General features: G+C 38.3%; 1 protein-coding gene across 7 annotated transcripts in view; it reads right to left on the bottom strand.

The window, feature by feature from the left end:
• NSD1 (nuclear receptor binding SET domain protein 1) overlaps nt 1-16,212 on the bottom strand; it is a 150,372-nt gene that overhangs the window by 7,496 nt on the left and 126,664 nt on the right. For 6 of the 7 annotated variants that reach the window (XM_059174410.1, XM_059174414.1, XM_059174411.1 and 3 more), the window contains 6 exons: nt 13,579-13,691; nt 7,910-8,179; nt 6,482-6,598; nt 5,291-5,432; nt 2,678-2,784; nt 518-722 (listed from right to left, as the gene is read on the bottom strand). In XM_059174410.1, the coding sequence (XP_059030393.1) occupies nt 518-722; nt 2,678-2,784; nt 5,291-5,432; nt 6,482-6,598; nt 7,910-8,179; nt 13,579-13,691 (954 nt within the window). Of the gene's footprint in view, nt 1-233; nt 301-517; nt 723-2,677; nt 2,785-5,290; nt 5,433-6,481; nt 6,599-7,909; nt 8,180-13,578; nt 13,692-16,212 lie in introns of all 7 variants that reach the window. The other variant, XM_059174416.1, reaches the window with a different exon arrangement.

Below are 16,212 nucleotides of genomic sequence, written 5' to 3'. Positions count from 1 at the left end.
GCTCTCTCATGTGTCAGCAGACCGAGCTGCCTCTCCTTCATAAGGGAGTGTGTAAAGGGAGCTAAAAAGGTGTCTAGTCCATGCCTCACTGACCGAAATAACCCCAAACTCCATGCTGTCTCAACCTTTCTTTCTGTAGAAAGGAAACATGACTTCGTGGCCTTGAAGTCAGAAAACCTGGCTTTCAGTCCACCTCCTCCATCTACATGCTCTATTGTGACAAGTCATCTCACCAAACTGGACTCTCAGTTTCCTCATCTGCATCATGGGAAGGTGAAAAGGTCTCATCTTTATGGGTTGCTGGGAGGATAAAATAACATAACATAAATGTAAATAAAGTGCTTGACATATAATGAGTAAGTTTCTGTTCCCTTCTCTATAACCTAGGATTCCAAAGTCTTTATTTCCAGAATGAGAACATGAACCATACCCCCTTCAACACTATGCGTGGGAAGACAAAGGGCTCTGACAATTCTGGCAGAGAACGAAGACCACTCTACATGGATCTGACACCAACCTGCTGGTCGCTTGGTTAGATTTAGACAGTCAGCGTGGTAAACCTTCGGGCAGCCTGGCTTCTTACAGGAGACGAGCTGGCCAGCATCCCCACAGCTGAAACATTCATCCTCTCTCTCCTTCGTGATTTCACCCTGGGTCCTGCGCTTCCCCTGTTGCTTCTTCTTGAATTTCTTTGACTTTTCTTCTGTGGCAATGGGTTGATTCTAGAGGTCAGATATTGAGCAGTAAGCATTCTGTCGATATATTATTTGTGTGATCTTGACCAGGTTAACTATCCTCTCTGAGCCTCAGTCTGTCCTCTGGGAAGAAACAGTCCTCATAGACTGTTGTAAAGACAAGAGAAAATGCAAGAAAGGCACCTGGCACATCATAGGTACCCAATAAATGGTTGCGTTAATTCTAACTTTTCTATCAACGACTCCTGCCACCTGAATGAAATAAAAGAGGAAAAAAACCCTTCTTTTTATTAACACATAAGGCTGGTGTTGAAGGTTATCCTTTCATTAAGTTTTACTTTTATGTTTGTCTAGGTGTGTATGTTTGCGTGGGCACACACATTTCTTTATTCAACAAACTGTCACTGAACACTTAGTAAGAATCATATGCTAGGAAGGCACAGAAAAATAATTCATGGCCCTTGACCTCAATAAGCTATGTGCCCTTCATCTATATCAAATTAGGTTCATATCCACTACTCCCCAAGACAGCAGGTCTCCTCCATGATCCCTGTAGCCCACCCTTGGTTACCAAACCCCATGGGTTTCACATTATTTATCCTGGACTAGAAACATCCACGATCAATCTGATCTATTACTATCCCTCAGTGATCTCCCATTTCTTAACTTCTGCCCTCAAATTTCTCTCTCACTGATCCATGTGTGAAATATTACATAAATGTTAAGGATGCAAAAACGGATATCCTTAGTGAATGTAATACCATTAAACCTGGGTTAAACTCAAGTTATTATTTTGATTTATAGGTAATAAACTGGACACCTTAAGGAACAAGACCATTTAACCGACTAAAGAAAAAAATCCTCAAATATAAACATAATTTTCCTTATTTATAAAAGAATAATTGGTGGGTGTTCACTATCTCTATGTGTTTTTCGCTCAAAACAATTACTCCTGGGGTGCCTGAGTGGCTCATTCGGTTAAGTATCTATCTGCCTTTGGCTCAGGTCACGAACCAGGGTCCTAGAATCGAGCCCGATGTCGGGCTCTGCTTCTCCCTCTCCCCCTGCCTGCCACTCCCCCTACTTGTGCTCACTCTCTGTCAAACAAATAAATAAAATCTTAAAGAAAAAAAAAATTACTCCCCCTTTAGTTATTGGGTTTTGTGATTTACATTTTTCAGTGCTTAACACTTACTTCTATAATCAAAAAAGCATAATGGGAAATAACCAACTTGGGTCACTATGTACTTTTCATCAAAACTAAACTTCACTTTTCAGTGTAATGTAACTTAGAATAGAAAATCTGGATGCATGTCCATTCATTACATAAAAAACTTAAGTCACTAAAGACAATGGTTGTCACTAAAGACTATGCAACAGCAAGGAAAAAGATTTTATAATACTTAAGGAATGTAGGATACAGATTTGTTAAGTAATTCTTTACAGAATTATAAGTCAGTTAAAATGCACATAAAAATTCAGGGAGTAAGAAACAATTCTTATACTTTATTAAGATAAGATTAAGGGTCCTATGTTTATCTACAGTGTTATACTACATTCAGAATCTTAAATTCAATATTGGATTCTTTGAGATCTTTAAAAAGACAAAGACAGGAAGACAGAGACACAGATACCAAGAATCTAAGAAGCTTATTCAGAAATATGAGTGAGATTAGCTGAGACCAATAAAGACATGGGTAGTAACCTACTTTATGGCTTCCTATTTTATAGCTTTTGTAGCTAGAAAGTATCACCAATTAGAAGTCAGACTGTTAAAAAAAAAAAAAAAAATCAACAACACCTGTAGATCTGCTCTTGAATAACCAAACTGATCATCAGAATGCTTAGTTAAGTGCCAGCAGCCCTAATGACAACAATCCAATGTCATTATTCCAAAGAGACATCTTAAAAGAGTCAGCTGTGCCATTGGTTAGGGAGGGAGGACCACACCATTATTTCTGATGGAAACATGTGGAAGGTACCTTTGGCCTTACACCCAAAAAGCCACTGCAGTTTGGGGCTCCACATTTGCAAACAGTCTTTCCATTCCCAAGACATTCTAGGTTGTAGTTGAAGGTAAGTTCAGTGCCTGCATAAAAGACCATGAAAGTATTAATATCTATGATTTTAATTACATTACTTCTGTATTAAGCACAAAGGATACGGACTTGCAAGAGAACAGATTTTTCAGAGGACAGAAGGGATTTATTAACTCTAATCCCACTATACTAATGAAATACAAATAATTCTAATCCTATAATATTATTAATAAGTTATTAATAAGCAAATACAACTTAATAAGAGGAATACCGATAATGGTTAACAAGTAATATTTAAAATAACCTTTACTATGGAGATGTTAATTACCCTAAGTTGTTTTTTATTTTCTAATAAATTCAGATCCAAAATATTAATTCATTACTGAAACAAACAACAACTCACTGTGCTAGGCACTGGGAATGCAAGTATATGAAGAAAACCTGTTGATCTGTGCCAAACCTAGCAGAACTTAAGGAGATGACATCTCAATACAAAGTAATACTACAAAACTCTACACCACAGACTTGGGCCCTGGCTTTATATCCCTGTAAACACTATCAAGCTGGGTGATTTGAGCCCTGAATACATTTGTGAAACAGAGAAACCACCACCTTGCAAGCTTATTTAGAGAATATGACATAATGCACACAACCGTAATTTGTAAACTTTAAAAAAGAAATGTACAGATTTAAAGTACAAATTGTCCCCTTTCTCTCAAAAGTGCATCTTATCAAAACTAAGAGAGGAAATAAAACAAACAACCATTCAAATTCAAAGCACATTAAGGAAGGCCTAAAAAATACAAGAATTTTATGTATGTATACAAAGAGATTAACTCTGGGTTGGGTAATGGTTCACCCACCATTTACGTGTGAAGTGACAATTATTTGGTCAAAATGATCAAATCTTAGATCTCCCCTTGCAGACTGACCTTTCTTCCTTCCATCAATGAGATAAACTCATATATATAGTTTTAGATCTAATATTGGATTACTATTTATTTATTCAGCTAAGCAAATTATAAAGCAGCTGCCTTACATTTAGGGGTCCAAATGGTACAAAAACTAGACTTACTCACGGCCTGATGAAAGGTTCACACTGCAAGGAGTTTGCAGGAACTGAGACTGACCAAGGTAAGAGTAGGGTTCTGTCTCCCCTCTCACATTTACTGTGGAATTACTGAATGACAGATAATTCTACTCATACTCCTCCTTTCTTATTAAGATTTATGTGTATAGAGTGCCTGGGTGGCTCTGTGGGTTAAAGCCTCTGCCTCTGGCTCGGATCATGATCTCAGGGTCCTGGGATCGAACCCTGCATCGCGTTCTCTGCTCGGCGGGGAGCCTGCTTCCTCCTCTCTGCCTGCCTCTCTGCCTACTTGCGATCTCTGTCAAATAAATAAATAAAATCTTAAAAAAAAAAATTATGAGTATATAACTGAGTTTTCATTAATTTAATGTGTTTATAATACAACTCAACCATATACCCAAATATAAGGTGGCAGGATACTAGACATAACCTGCTGCTTACTCACAATCCACTATGTAAATGTAACTGCACAAGGCATAAATCAGAAGGTATTGCTGTACATAAAGGAAAGACTCATACCAATTTAGAAAAGAGCCCAAAATACAACAATCCTTGAGGTCTGCACTCATGGGGACGAAAGGGTGTTGGAGCAAAGATAAACAAAGGAAAAAAAAAAAGATAAACAAGGAGTATGACACTTGTGGTAGAAAGTATAACAGGTATTGAAGAGTCCATGAACATGGATGAGTAAAGACAGCAAGCTGAAAAGTTCTGATTCAGTCTGTCAAGGCTGTATCTCCACAGAACCCTGCATAGCACTAAGCATTCTGTCTAATTCCTCTCATCCCCACCATGCAGACTGGAAGTCAAGTGAGGACAGGAACAAAGTCTGTGAATTCCCGTACGATGCTACTTGAGATAAGTGAATATGAGGGAAGAGAGAAGAAAAATTTATGGCTAGAAATGGTAGAGGAATCCATCGCCATGGACAAAGACTAAAGTTACAAGTACAAATATGTTGAAAGCAGTCAGGAGAGACAGAAGGACCGAAGTCTTGGGCCTGGATAACATCTGAGTAACTAATACATAGGACACAACCCTAGGATGGTTAGAGGTGCCAGACCCAAGAATCCAAGTAACACCAGTATCTAATACTTCACTAACATTTTTTTAAAGGATTAAACAGGATAATATGCTTGGAATGGTGTCTGACAGTGGTTCCAGGGGCTGAGGGGAGAGAAAATGGGGAATTAGTATTTAATGGGTAGAGTTTCATTTGGGGAAGATGAAAGGTTATAGAGATCGATGGAGGTGACAGCTGCACAACAGTGGGAATGGATCAACTGCCACAGAACTGGACAATTTTAAAAAATGGTTAAATGATAAACTTTATGTTATGTATATTCTGCCATACCATCATCACCACCAAAAATATTCCTTATTTCAGATTACAGGACATACAGGATTTTTCAATGATAAAACCTGAAATTCCTTTCTTAGCTCCAGAATCCTTAACTGATTCTTACCTGCTTTAATGTCACTCAGGGCAAAAAGACCAACACGGGTATCTCCATTCACAGACCATTTCTGTGTTTCACAGTTGGGCTGGCAGCAATGATTCATGAACCGAGCATAGTTTCCTTTGGGACCAGCATCAATGATCCGGTCCTAGAATTCCAAGAGATGATGCTCATTAGGTGTTTCCTGTATGTTCTAACAAGCTAGAGCTCCTTTTGTAAAGTTTGACAGTCCCAGGAGTGGTTCTCAAAGTGCAGTCACTAATCCAGCACTAGCACCCCATTTATTACTTCTTGGAAATACAAATTCTTGGGCTGCACTTCAGATATACTAAAGCAGAAACTCTGAGGTGGGGCCCAGCAATCTGTGCTATAACAAGCCCACTAGATAATTCTGATATATGCTGAAGTTTGAGGAACCAATGCCCTAGAAGTAGCAGATTGCCCTATCCTCTCAATTAGGTGGTCCTGAACCCTGGCTGCACATTAGAAATCAGCTAAGGTGTTTTTAACACTGACACTCAGACCCCATCACAAATGAAGATCTGAACCCCTAGAGGTGACAATCTCTTAAATTAAAGGGTTCAACTTAATAACTGTTCACAAAGTTCTACACCAGGAAAGAATTCTGTTATAACAGCCAACAGAAAGGGCCGAGGACTGCTAATAGACTTTAACATTCAGGTAAAAGGAAGAATGTCTGATACACAGAAAATAAACACTTTAGGCTACTGGAATTAGGAATGAGTCCCATATATAATCCTAGGCACTAATGAAATGAAAGTCATCAGCAAATTCCTGTGATTGAAAAGATGACTTGAGTTCAGAAGTTGAGTTCTACAATTTATTATGACCTTCTCAATGCACTAAATATTAACAAATCAGTTTCACAATCTGTAAAATAAAAGGGTGGAAGAATGATTACTTACTTGGCTGGCTCCAGGTTTTAATCTTATAGGAAAAATGCTAAAAGACGTAATACCCAACTTGTATTGGACAGTTCAAAAAGAATGCCAATAGCAGCTCTGTTGACTCTGGCAAGGGATGTATAGCCAGAAATGAGCAAATTTATCTACTCCAGAACCTTGACAAAGCAAACTCTATGAAGATGCTGTTTTGGCAGTGAACTACATGCTTACAAACACTATGGCTGGGACAATATCAATATCTCAGTCTTGTAACGATGGAAATAACACTTACTTTGTCCAGAGTAAGCATATAGAAATTAGTGATGTCATGTTCTTGGGCATAACGAATTCGAGCTCTGCACTCTTCTTCATCTATTAGCTCACCCACATACTCATTCACAAATTCACCCTAGAACAAGAAACAGTTCTTAATGGCAAAAAACTCAACTTGTATTCCCAGATATATCTTATCTTTTAAAAAATTAAAGAAAACAAATCTCCAAAGCAGTTCACGTACATATACCTAGTCAATTTAACAAAGGTTTATTCAAGAAACATAAATATGATGCTTCAACTATTTGACAATGAAAAATACCTGCCCACTCCTATTACTGTCACCAGGACAAAGACTGGGATTGGACATTAGAGATCAACCAACACAGAAGTAAGTAAACTACTCTATGAAATAGGGCTCCATTAAAATGGTGATATACATAGTCGATCCCTTTAAATGCCCCCAAACCTGAAAATCAGTTTTCATAAACTATGTTCCTTTTCCTTTCACTATGCCCTGCCTGCTGCCCTTCCACATTTTACACTACTGTCCTCCTGATTCACTGAGCTATAGTCATACTGGCTTTCCCTCAGGCTGTCTGCTTTGCCAGCAGTGCTTTAACACTTACCTATCTTGAGCCAAAAACTTCTTATACTTCAAATTCTCAAAACATTCTCTGAGTCAAAGCTAGTTTCAGGCCCTTTACCATTTACTGTATGCCTCTAGAACCCTTTGAGCTTCCACACTGGGTGACTACTTGACCAATGTCTCTCCAGCTTAGAATGTAAACTTTATGAAAGCATGGACTATGCCTCTTATTTATCACTGCATTTGTACCACAATGCCTGGCACACAATAGATATGTAAAAGCTACTGACCAAATTACAGAACAGCCAATATTCACATCATTTTCTACATAAGAACTTCAGTAAAATTCTTCAGAAAGCTTAACTAGAGTAAGGTTTAATTTATTAAAAGTCAAAAAAGACTTACTCTACAAAAAGACTATATAATATTCTCTATTAGAAACTTGCAGGGCTTTTTAAGTTTGAAGTTGAAGATGTTACTGCACTTTTATTAGAGAAGGCCTAATCCTCTTCTTCGTTTTCCATGAATGAAAACTGATTTTCCCTTAGTAAAAACAGATTTTATTTTACTATGTGATTAACACCTCTGTATCACATACTGATTATCCCCGACCTCTTAACTACAAGTTCCAGGATTGTCACAAAAGAGCAAATAAAATCCTGGTAACTCTACGAATTTCACTTTTTCATCCTCATACGACATGAACGTGATCAATACTAAGGACTTTAGAGGTAAAGGAGACTATCCTCAAGCATCTAAACTCTAGAAAGACACAGCAGGACCCAAGAATAATTACCCATATTAAGCAATTGTAAAGAAGAAAAAAAAAATCTGGAAATCATGAAAAATTTTCTTCACCTTTTTAATATCTGTTTTTGTCCGGAGACCCCAGCCTCTCTGTAATGTGCGGAAAATTTCAACCTCTGGATACTGGCGCTTAGTGAAGCACTGGTTTTGGCAGCGTCCTCCAGCAGGACACACTGTGGGGTGGCACTCATAGAGCAGCATGCGATTGATGCACTCAGAGTCTATCCCACAGGGGTTATCATCAGTAGCTTTACAGTTGCAACGGGGAATTTCGGACAAGTCTGCAGTGAAAATCTGTACCCTGCCAATAGGACGGTTCACCTGCAGAAGAAACACGTATTACAGAATATCAGACTAGTCAACACAAGATAACTCAGGACCTATAAAAGTTAGACTTCTCTTCTTTGAAGTTGCATGCAACATTTTACATGACTTGGAACTCAGGATATTATTCACAATAGCTAAATGTGGTACAAGTAATGGAATATTATTCAGCTTTAAAAGAAAGGAGATTCTCATGGGGCACCTGGGTGGCTCAGTGGGTTAAGCCTCTGCCTTCGGCTCAGGTCCTGATCCCAGGGTCCTGGGATCAAGCCCCACATCGGGCTCTCTGCTCTGCAGGGAGCCTGCTTCCTCCTCTCTCTCTGCTTGCCTCTCTGCCTACTTGTGATCTCTGTCAGATAAATTAAAAAAAAAAAAAAAAAAGAAAGAAAAGAAAGAAAGAAAGGAGATTCTCACATGTTACAACATGGGCAGACCTGGAGGATATTATGTTATGTGAAATAAATCAGTGACAAAAAGACAAATACCGTATGTATATAAGGTACTTAGAGTAGTGAAAATCGTAGAGAAAAAAGTAGAATGGTAGTTGGCAAGCAATGAGAGGAGGGGAGAATGGAGAGTTAATGCTTAATGGGTACAGAGTTTCAGTTTTTACCAGATGAAAAGAGGCCTAGAGATGGATGATGGTAACGAATGCAAACATTATGAATGCATTTAATATCCCTGAACTTAATGTTTAAAAATGATTTACCTATTTTATCTATATTTCACTACAATAAAAAAATTGGAGGAAAAAAGATTAAGTCTGACATAAAAGCTTACTTAATAAACAAATTATGAATCCCACAAAAAATTTTTAATCCACTGAGCCACCCAGGTGCCCAAATCCCACAAAAAAATTTTAAAAATCACTTTATGAATATCATAATTTCAAAGCTGGTAGGCCAAGTGAAGTATAAACTGGGTTTCTACTATTACCACATGGTGGCGCCATGTTAGCTGTTACACTAAAAAAAAAAATTTTAACTGGCAAATGGTTGACATGAAAATGTCTTTGGGTAAGTGGGATTCCTCCCGTATGTGAAGAAATATTTTTAATATTTACTACCATAGTTTGAAATCTTTTTAATAGACTACAGCAAAGTCACTCATATTTATTCAGTAGTGGTGCTAGTACTAAAAACTACAGTGAAAATCTGGTGATAAAACATAGAGGTCAAACAGCCTCTGTAATACTGAAGGTGTTAGCATTTTCCAAATGCTAGCAACGATGCTGAAGGAAAAAAAAAAACATTCCACAACACAAATGCTGATTTGTGCACTATGAGAATGAGTCTCCCCTACCTGGTATTGGCGGCAAAAGTCAAACCGTGTATCAACAAAAACCCATCCCATACATAAAAATTGGCTTTTCAGGAATTTTGTGATTTTGACAAATCACTTCACTTCCAAGATTAGTGTGAGAATAAGAAATACATGTAAAAAGAAAAAGAAATACATGCAAAAAGACTACAGAGTCTACCAACCTCTTAAAACATGGCAGATAGTATAATTTTCTTTCTTTTAATAATCATTTAATTATTTGTCACATAAAATATTCTAGATTATCACATCCATTCAATCTAAAATCACTATGACTGGGGCGCCTGGGTGGCTCAGTGGGTTAAAGCCTCTGCCTTAGGCTCAGGTCATGATCTCAGGGTCCTGGGATCAAGCCCCGTATCGGGCTCTCTGCTCAGCAGGGAGCTTCCTTCCTCTCTCTCTGCCTGCCTCTCTGCCTACTTGTGATCTCTCTGTCAAATAAATAAATATAATCTTACAAAATAATAGTAATAAAATATGACTGGTGCACCTGGGTGGCTCAACTAAGCATCAAGCTCTTAATCTCAGGGTCATGAGTTCAAGCCTCACATTGGGCTCAAAAATATAAAATAAAATACAAAAGAAAATGAAGGGGTGCCTGGGTGGCTCAGTGGGTTAAAGCCTCTGCCTTTGGCTCAGTTCACGATCCCAGAGTCCTGGGATCAAGCCCCGCATCGGGCTCTCTGCTCATCGGGTGGCCTGTTTCCTCCTCTCTCTCTGCCTACTTGTGATCTCTGTCAATAAATAAATAAAATCTTTTTGGGTGCCTGGGTGGCTCAGTGGGTTAAGCCGCTGCCTTCGGCTCGGGTCATGATCTCAGGGTCCTGGGATCCAGGCCCGCATCGGGCTCTCTGCTCAGCAGGGAGCCTGCTTCTCTCTCTCTCTCTCTCTGCCTGCTTCTCTATCTACTTGTGATTTCTCTCTGTCAAATAAATAAAATCTTTAATAAATAAATAAATAAATAAATAAAATCTTTTAAAGACAAAATGAAATCACCATGATTAACACGTTTTTTCCATCCTCTAAATTCCCAAAAGGTTTCATTTCTAACATTTTAGTTTTTGCCTCTTCTTTAACAATATTATAAAATCTCTAATCTGTCTGCAGAAGTATATTGTTCTCAAACCTGTTCTTGAGAACACCTTACAAGGATGTAACTCTGCCAGATCTCTTCCCAGATACCTCAAAATACGGGTAAAAACTGTAGACGTCTTGAGGGTGCCTGGGTGGCTCAGATACTTAAGGGTCTGCATTTGGTTAGGTCATAATCCCAGAGTCCTGGAATGAAACCCCGTCGGGTTACCAGCTCAGCGGTGAGCCTGCTTCTGCTGCCTCACTCTCCCTGCCCTAATAAATTAAAAAATCTTGAACCACCCCCCCGCCACAAAACCTGTAAACTTTCTGTTAATGGAGGAATACTCCTACCACATGCAAATGGAAGTCAAAATCCTGAGGAAAGCGAACTCTAAGGGGACAGAAGGTAAGGACTGACTCAATCACCTCAGACTGCAGGTCCTACACACAAGGCATTAGAACATAGATACCTGTTTCAAGGTATCTTTACCTGACCTCCCTCCCATAAAAAAGTTTCATTCTACTCCTTTTCTTTCTATAAAAAGATATATTTCTATCATTTTTTCTTAACATATGATCTAACCTATTATTAATCCCAAGTAAGTTTCTTGCCTAACATATAAACAAACAAATAAAACACATAGTTAAGAATATAGATACCTAAGTACAGTTAAATGCTCACTCTAGATCAGGGATTAACAAACATTTCCTAGAAAAGGCCAGACAGTAAATAGTTTGGGTTCTGCAGGCTACAGATTTCTGGTGTGTGTAGCTCAATTCTGTCATTGTAGCATAAAAGAAGCAAAATAAATAAGCATGGATGTATGTCAAAACTTCATTTATGGACACTAATATTTGAATTTCATGTAATCTTCATTTTCCTGGAAATATTCTTCTCATTTTTATTTTTACCCAACCACAGTAAGCCAGATTTGGGCCACAGACTATAGTTTTCTAACCCTTGTTCTAAACGTTTTTCCTGGAAACGTTATTTGTTTGTTTTTAAAAAGGTGGGGAAGGGGTATGGAGAGGAAAGAAGCTGGCTTCTAAATTCTGTGATTTAGATCAATTCCAGGAAGCTGTTCTCTCAAGGGCTTCCTATGCTTGAAGTGCTACTCTGAAATACCTCCCTTGCTGTTACCTGACACCTAGTACTGTGAGAAGCAGATTCTTTTCCCCTTTTTGAGGCCTAACTACACTTAGAACTCCGTGAACTATGTTATATCTCCATGCACAATAACTCCATTTAACTCTCAGTACACTACCACCATTTAGACCCAATTTTAAGTTTTGAGTATATTTTCTTCAGCAGTTTTAGAAGGATGATTATTTTATGAGTTTTATTCTTTCTCAGAGGTCTTCTGAAGATCAAAAAGAAAATTCACTTTAAAAAAAAGAAATAAAGAAGGAAAAGGAAAAAAAAAACCTCCCTCATTCTATCCTGCAACTACCAAAAACATCCACTAAACCCTTTTAAAAAATCTAAGCTACATTATGGAATTTTAGTGTTCTTAATTAACTGTATCTCATAACATTTTACTATTTCATTGTTATTCAGTTACTAATTAGTGTTTTCCACCTTTACCAAAAGGCTAAACTAACAAGAAAACAGAGAAATAATGGTATCACAAAAGCTTATGTATGCAACAGTGAAATAGTGACACTTTAGTTTCTCTATTGCATTGCCCAAAGTATTAAATAACCTTTCCAGAAAGTATGAAAGATTAGAGATAACATCTTTATAGTATGCTTTTAGTAGGGTTGCTTTATTGAGGAAATAAAAATCCAGGGCACCTGCTTAAATTTGAATTTCAGATTTTTTTAAAAAATTTTTTTAGTGTAAGTATGTCCCACGGAATACTTGGGATACACTTGATCACATTAGACTCTAAAGATGGTGGTGAAATTGATCTCTATGTGAAACCTCAGACTCTAAGACTTCAGAAACCCAAATATTAATGGGTACACTAACAATGAATTTCTATTGACAAAAATGAAATATGGTATTCTTATTCAGGAATGACATCACCACAAATATTCTACAATAAGAACCTGGGTAGTCTCACATTGTTAACAGAGCTAATAGTATTCTTTCATGTTTTCTGATGTTGAACACTAGAAGTAACTTAATAAAACTCAGGTTTTTCAGGGACGCCTGGGTGGCTCAGTTGGTTAAGCAGCTGCCTTCGGCTCAGGTCATGATCCCAGCGTCCTGGGATCGAGTCCCACATCGGGCTCCTTGCTCAGCGGGGAGCCTGCTTCTCCCTCTGCCTCTGCCTGCCATTCTGTCTGCCTGTGTTCGCTCTCTCCCCCTCTCTCTCTCTGATAGATAAATAAAATCTTTAAAAAAAAAAAAAAAAAAAAAAAAACTCAGGTTTTTCAAAAAGTGGTTTTAGTAAATACTTACTAAAATGTCTGATAAATTTGTTCATTATTCCTGTATTTTTACTTTTGTAAATTATTCATAAAAATGATTTAAAACATTAAAAAATACAAAGGGTCCACTGGACCCAGATGATAAATAGTGATGACTCTTATTAGGCACATCAGGGGTTAGGTACACCTAACATGAATTCTCCTGACCTTGGGAAACCTAATCATACTGGCTACCTAAAATATCTTTAGTATCAGACATTACCAAGAAGACTTACCATGTGTAATAGTCATACTATCTTAGGGCTATTTATCATTTTTTATCATACTTCTTGAATCCCCTTCAAACTGTAAGATGTTTCTTGTACAGAGACTCTAATCCAGTCCCTTCTATAAGAAGACTTTCCAAGGCAACAGAAAAAGTTATCAACACACAACTGACTTTATATAAACTGTAGACAATGTGTGAGGTATGGTGCTCTGGAACTTTTTCTTATCTTCTTTCAAGTGCACACCTCTACCTAGAGCAACTGTACTTGTGCTTCCAATCCTCTCATGAACAAAACAGGAAGACAGCACTCTATAACAGGGTCTCTCCTGGAGAACAGTCTCCTGCAGTCTTTTCTCACCTTTATATGTTTGTAAGGCGGCGGTTTCTTGTCATTCTTTCGGTCTTCCTGCAGCTGCCTTAGCTCTTTCTGGGCCTTTAACTCCTCAAACCTTGCTGCAGCTTCCTGAAGAGCTAAGAAAACACACAGCACAAGTCACTTAATCTTGGGTGGAGTAGTTTTTTTGTCTTTTTTTCCCCTTTAAAGTTGGAAAAAAAAAAATCCATGCTTTAGACAATAAAGTCAGCCAGCACTGGACTGCCTGGGTGGCTCAGTCAGTTAAGTGTCTGCCTCCAGCTCAGGTCATAATCTCAGGCTCCTGGGATTAAGGCCCGCACTGGGCTCGTTGCTCAGCAGGGAGCCTGCTTCTCCCTCAACACCCTTCCCCAGACTTGTGCTCACTCTCACACGCTCTCTCGCTCTTGGGGGGGAAAAAAAATCAGGCAGCATTATATGGAAAACTAAGACGTACATATAAGTGCTATTTTCAAGTTAATTTATAGTCCCCAGGGTATTCAGATATCGGATTAAGACAAAACACAATCTACTACTACATGGCACAATAAAAAGACTACCACCTTCAGAGGAAAATTTAAAACAAAAACAAATCTCGCTAAATGATTTGAAAAAGCCCACAAATAACATTTCCTAACGACAATGAGACTGTATCTGCTCAGCTAAATCACTGTAGTTCATTAAGCCTAATTCTTTCCTCAGTTCTGAACCTCCTGCCTCTAGACACATTCAGTCTTCTAGATGCCAAATAACATGCTGCACTCCTCTGGAAGAAATTCAGAGTTGAAGTTTCCCGCTCCTTCTTGCCTAATTCTCTAAAGAGCACCTGTTCTATTCCTCTCCTAAGTTTCATTCTGTAAATATGAACTATTAGCTGTAATGATACACAGATCTTCATAGCTGATTAATATTCAAGTCCTTTCATATGTTTAAAAGACTGTAATATCTTAGAGTCCAACAAAATCTTAAGAGTCTCATTCTTTCCCATTTATAACAAATTTTTCATTCACTCTTTTCAAAAATTAATTCCTTGTAACCTAGATTAAAAAACTCTCAAAAAGAACTCTAATTCTTCCCTCCTTTCCTCTCTGTAGCTTTCCCCATATTGTGTCAATTCTTTAAAGAAAACCTCTCCTTTGGTCCATATCCCCTTTTCTCCATTTTCCTGTTAAACATCTAACAGAGCTTTTGTTGCCTGGAATCCTCTAAATTTTTTGTTAGTTGTTTTTGTTTTTTAAATTATTACTCCTTTCTTCATTCTATTATTCAGAATGTCCTGACTAGTCTGTCTACTTAATGTCTATTCAAGTACCCATCATCCTCTCCACCCCAGGGACACTTTATTGTGACAAGCTTTTCTCTGCCTGGAACTACCAAAACAGTCACTTCACAGACATCCCCGGCCACAGCCTCTCATCTTCTACAGTTCTCAAACTTAAAGATTTCTAAAAACTCTGCTCTGACCATGTAACTTACCTACCACCTTTTCTGGCTAACAGCCCTGTGTTCCCCCAACCCCATCTTAAGCTATAACACATAGCTAAAGGTCATTCACTCAACATGTTAGATTTAATATATGTTTTCCCATGCGCTGTTTTCTTGTCAACATTTTCATTTGTTTACTTCTTCACTTTCAGTGTAGGAGTGAAGAGTTAGGATTCTGGAGCCCGATTGCTAGAATTTGAAACTTTCCTCTTCACTTACTGGCCTTGGCACCTTGGGGAAAGTATTTAAATTTTATGTGCCTCAGCTTCCTCATCTGTAAGGTAAGGACAACGACTTCTAACTTAAACTGTTGTCACAAGGACTTAAAGCAGAAAACTAAAAAGGGCCTGGCAAACAACAAATGATAACGATTATTAAGGTTCACTCTTCAAAGTCACAAGGAAAAAAACCAACCCATGACTGCCTAACTCTGATCTCCAGCACAGTTATGCTTCCTCTTGGTCTATTCCCACAGCATAGCATGCACAGTTCTGCCACAACACGCAATGAGTAACACTTTGACTGCTTTCATCTGTATCCAATTCCCCCATAAAAACAAGTGTGTATTCCTTGAAGGCAGAGGCACCCAGCCAGCCTAGGGTTGAGGCATAGAAAGAGCGGAATCCCAGAGCTTCAGCAGGATCAGACCTGTGATATTCTCTACAACTCCACCTTCTGCCCCAGCCTCTGTGGTGGCAGGCTCTACACAGGGTAAGATATTGGTTAAGTGGTCCCTGACCATCCAGGACCACAAGAGTCGAGAGCCAAGTTCCTATAGTGTTAATACTAATAACCCCTATCTACACAGAAACCACATGGCCAACAGGTGAGGACCTACTGAAATGACATTAGCAACAGAACCTTTGTGAAACTTGTTCCCATGGACATGATTCTCATTCCCCATACAGGAAGTTTCACCTGCTTAGAATTTTCATTGAATCTTCGCTTTATGATAAAGTTTCACCTGCTTAAAATCTTCACCTAATCATACAAAATCTATATACCTCAATGTCCAAATATATTCGAGTAACAACAGATACCTATACTGCCTTTCAAAGGACAGCTAAAGGAAGAAGATAATTATCACTGATGGGATACCAACTATGTGCTTTGTTGGCTGATGCTTTTATTTACTCACTGAATTCTCAGAACAAA

Source organism: Mustela lutreola, chromosome 5, assembly GCF_030435805.1.
Source record: "Mustela lutreola isolate mMusLut2 chromosome 5, mMusLut2.pri, whole genome shotgun sequence".
NCBI classification, from domain to species: Eukaryota; Metazoa; Chordata; class Mammalia; order Carnivora; family Mustelidae; genus Mustela; species Mustela lutreola.
This window is presented reverse-complemented; position numbering and strand designations above follow the sequence as displayed.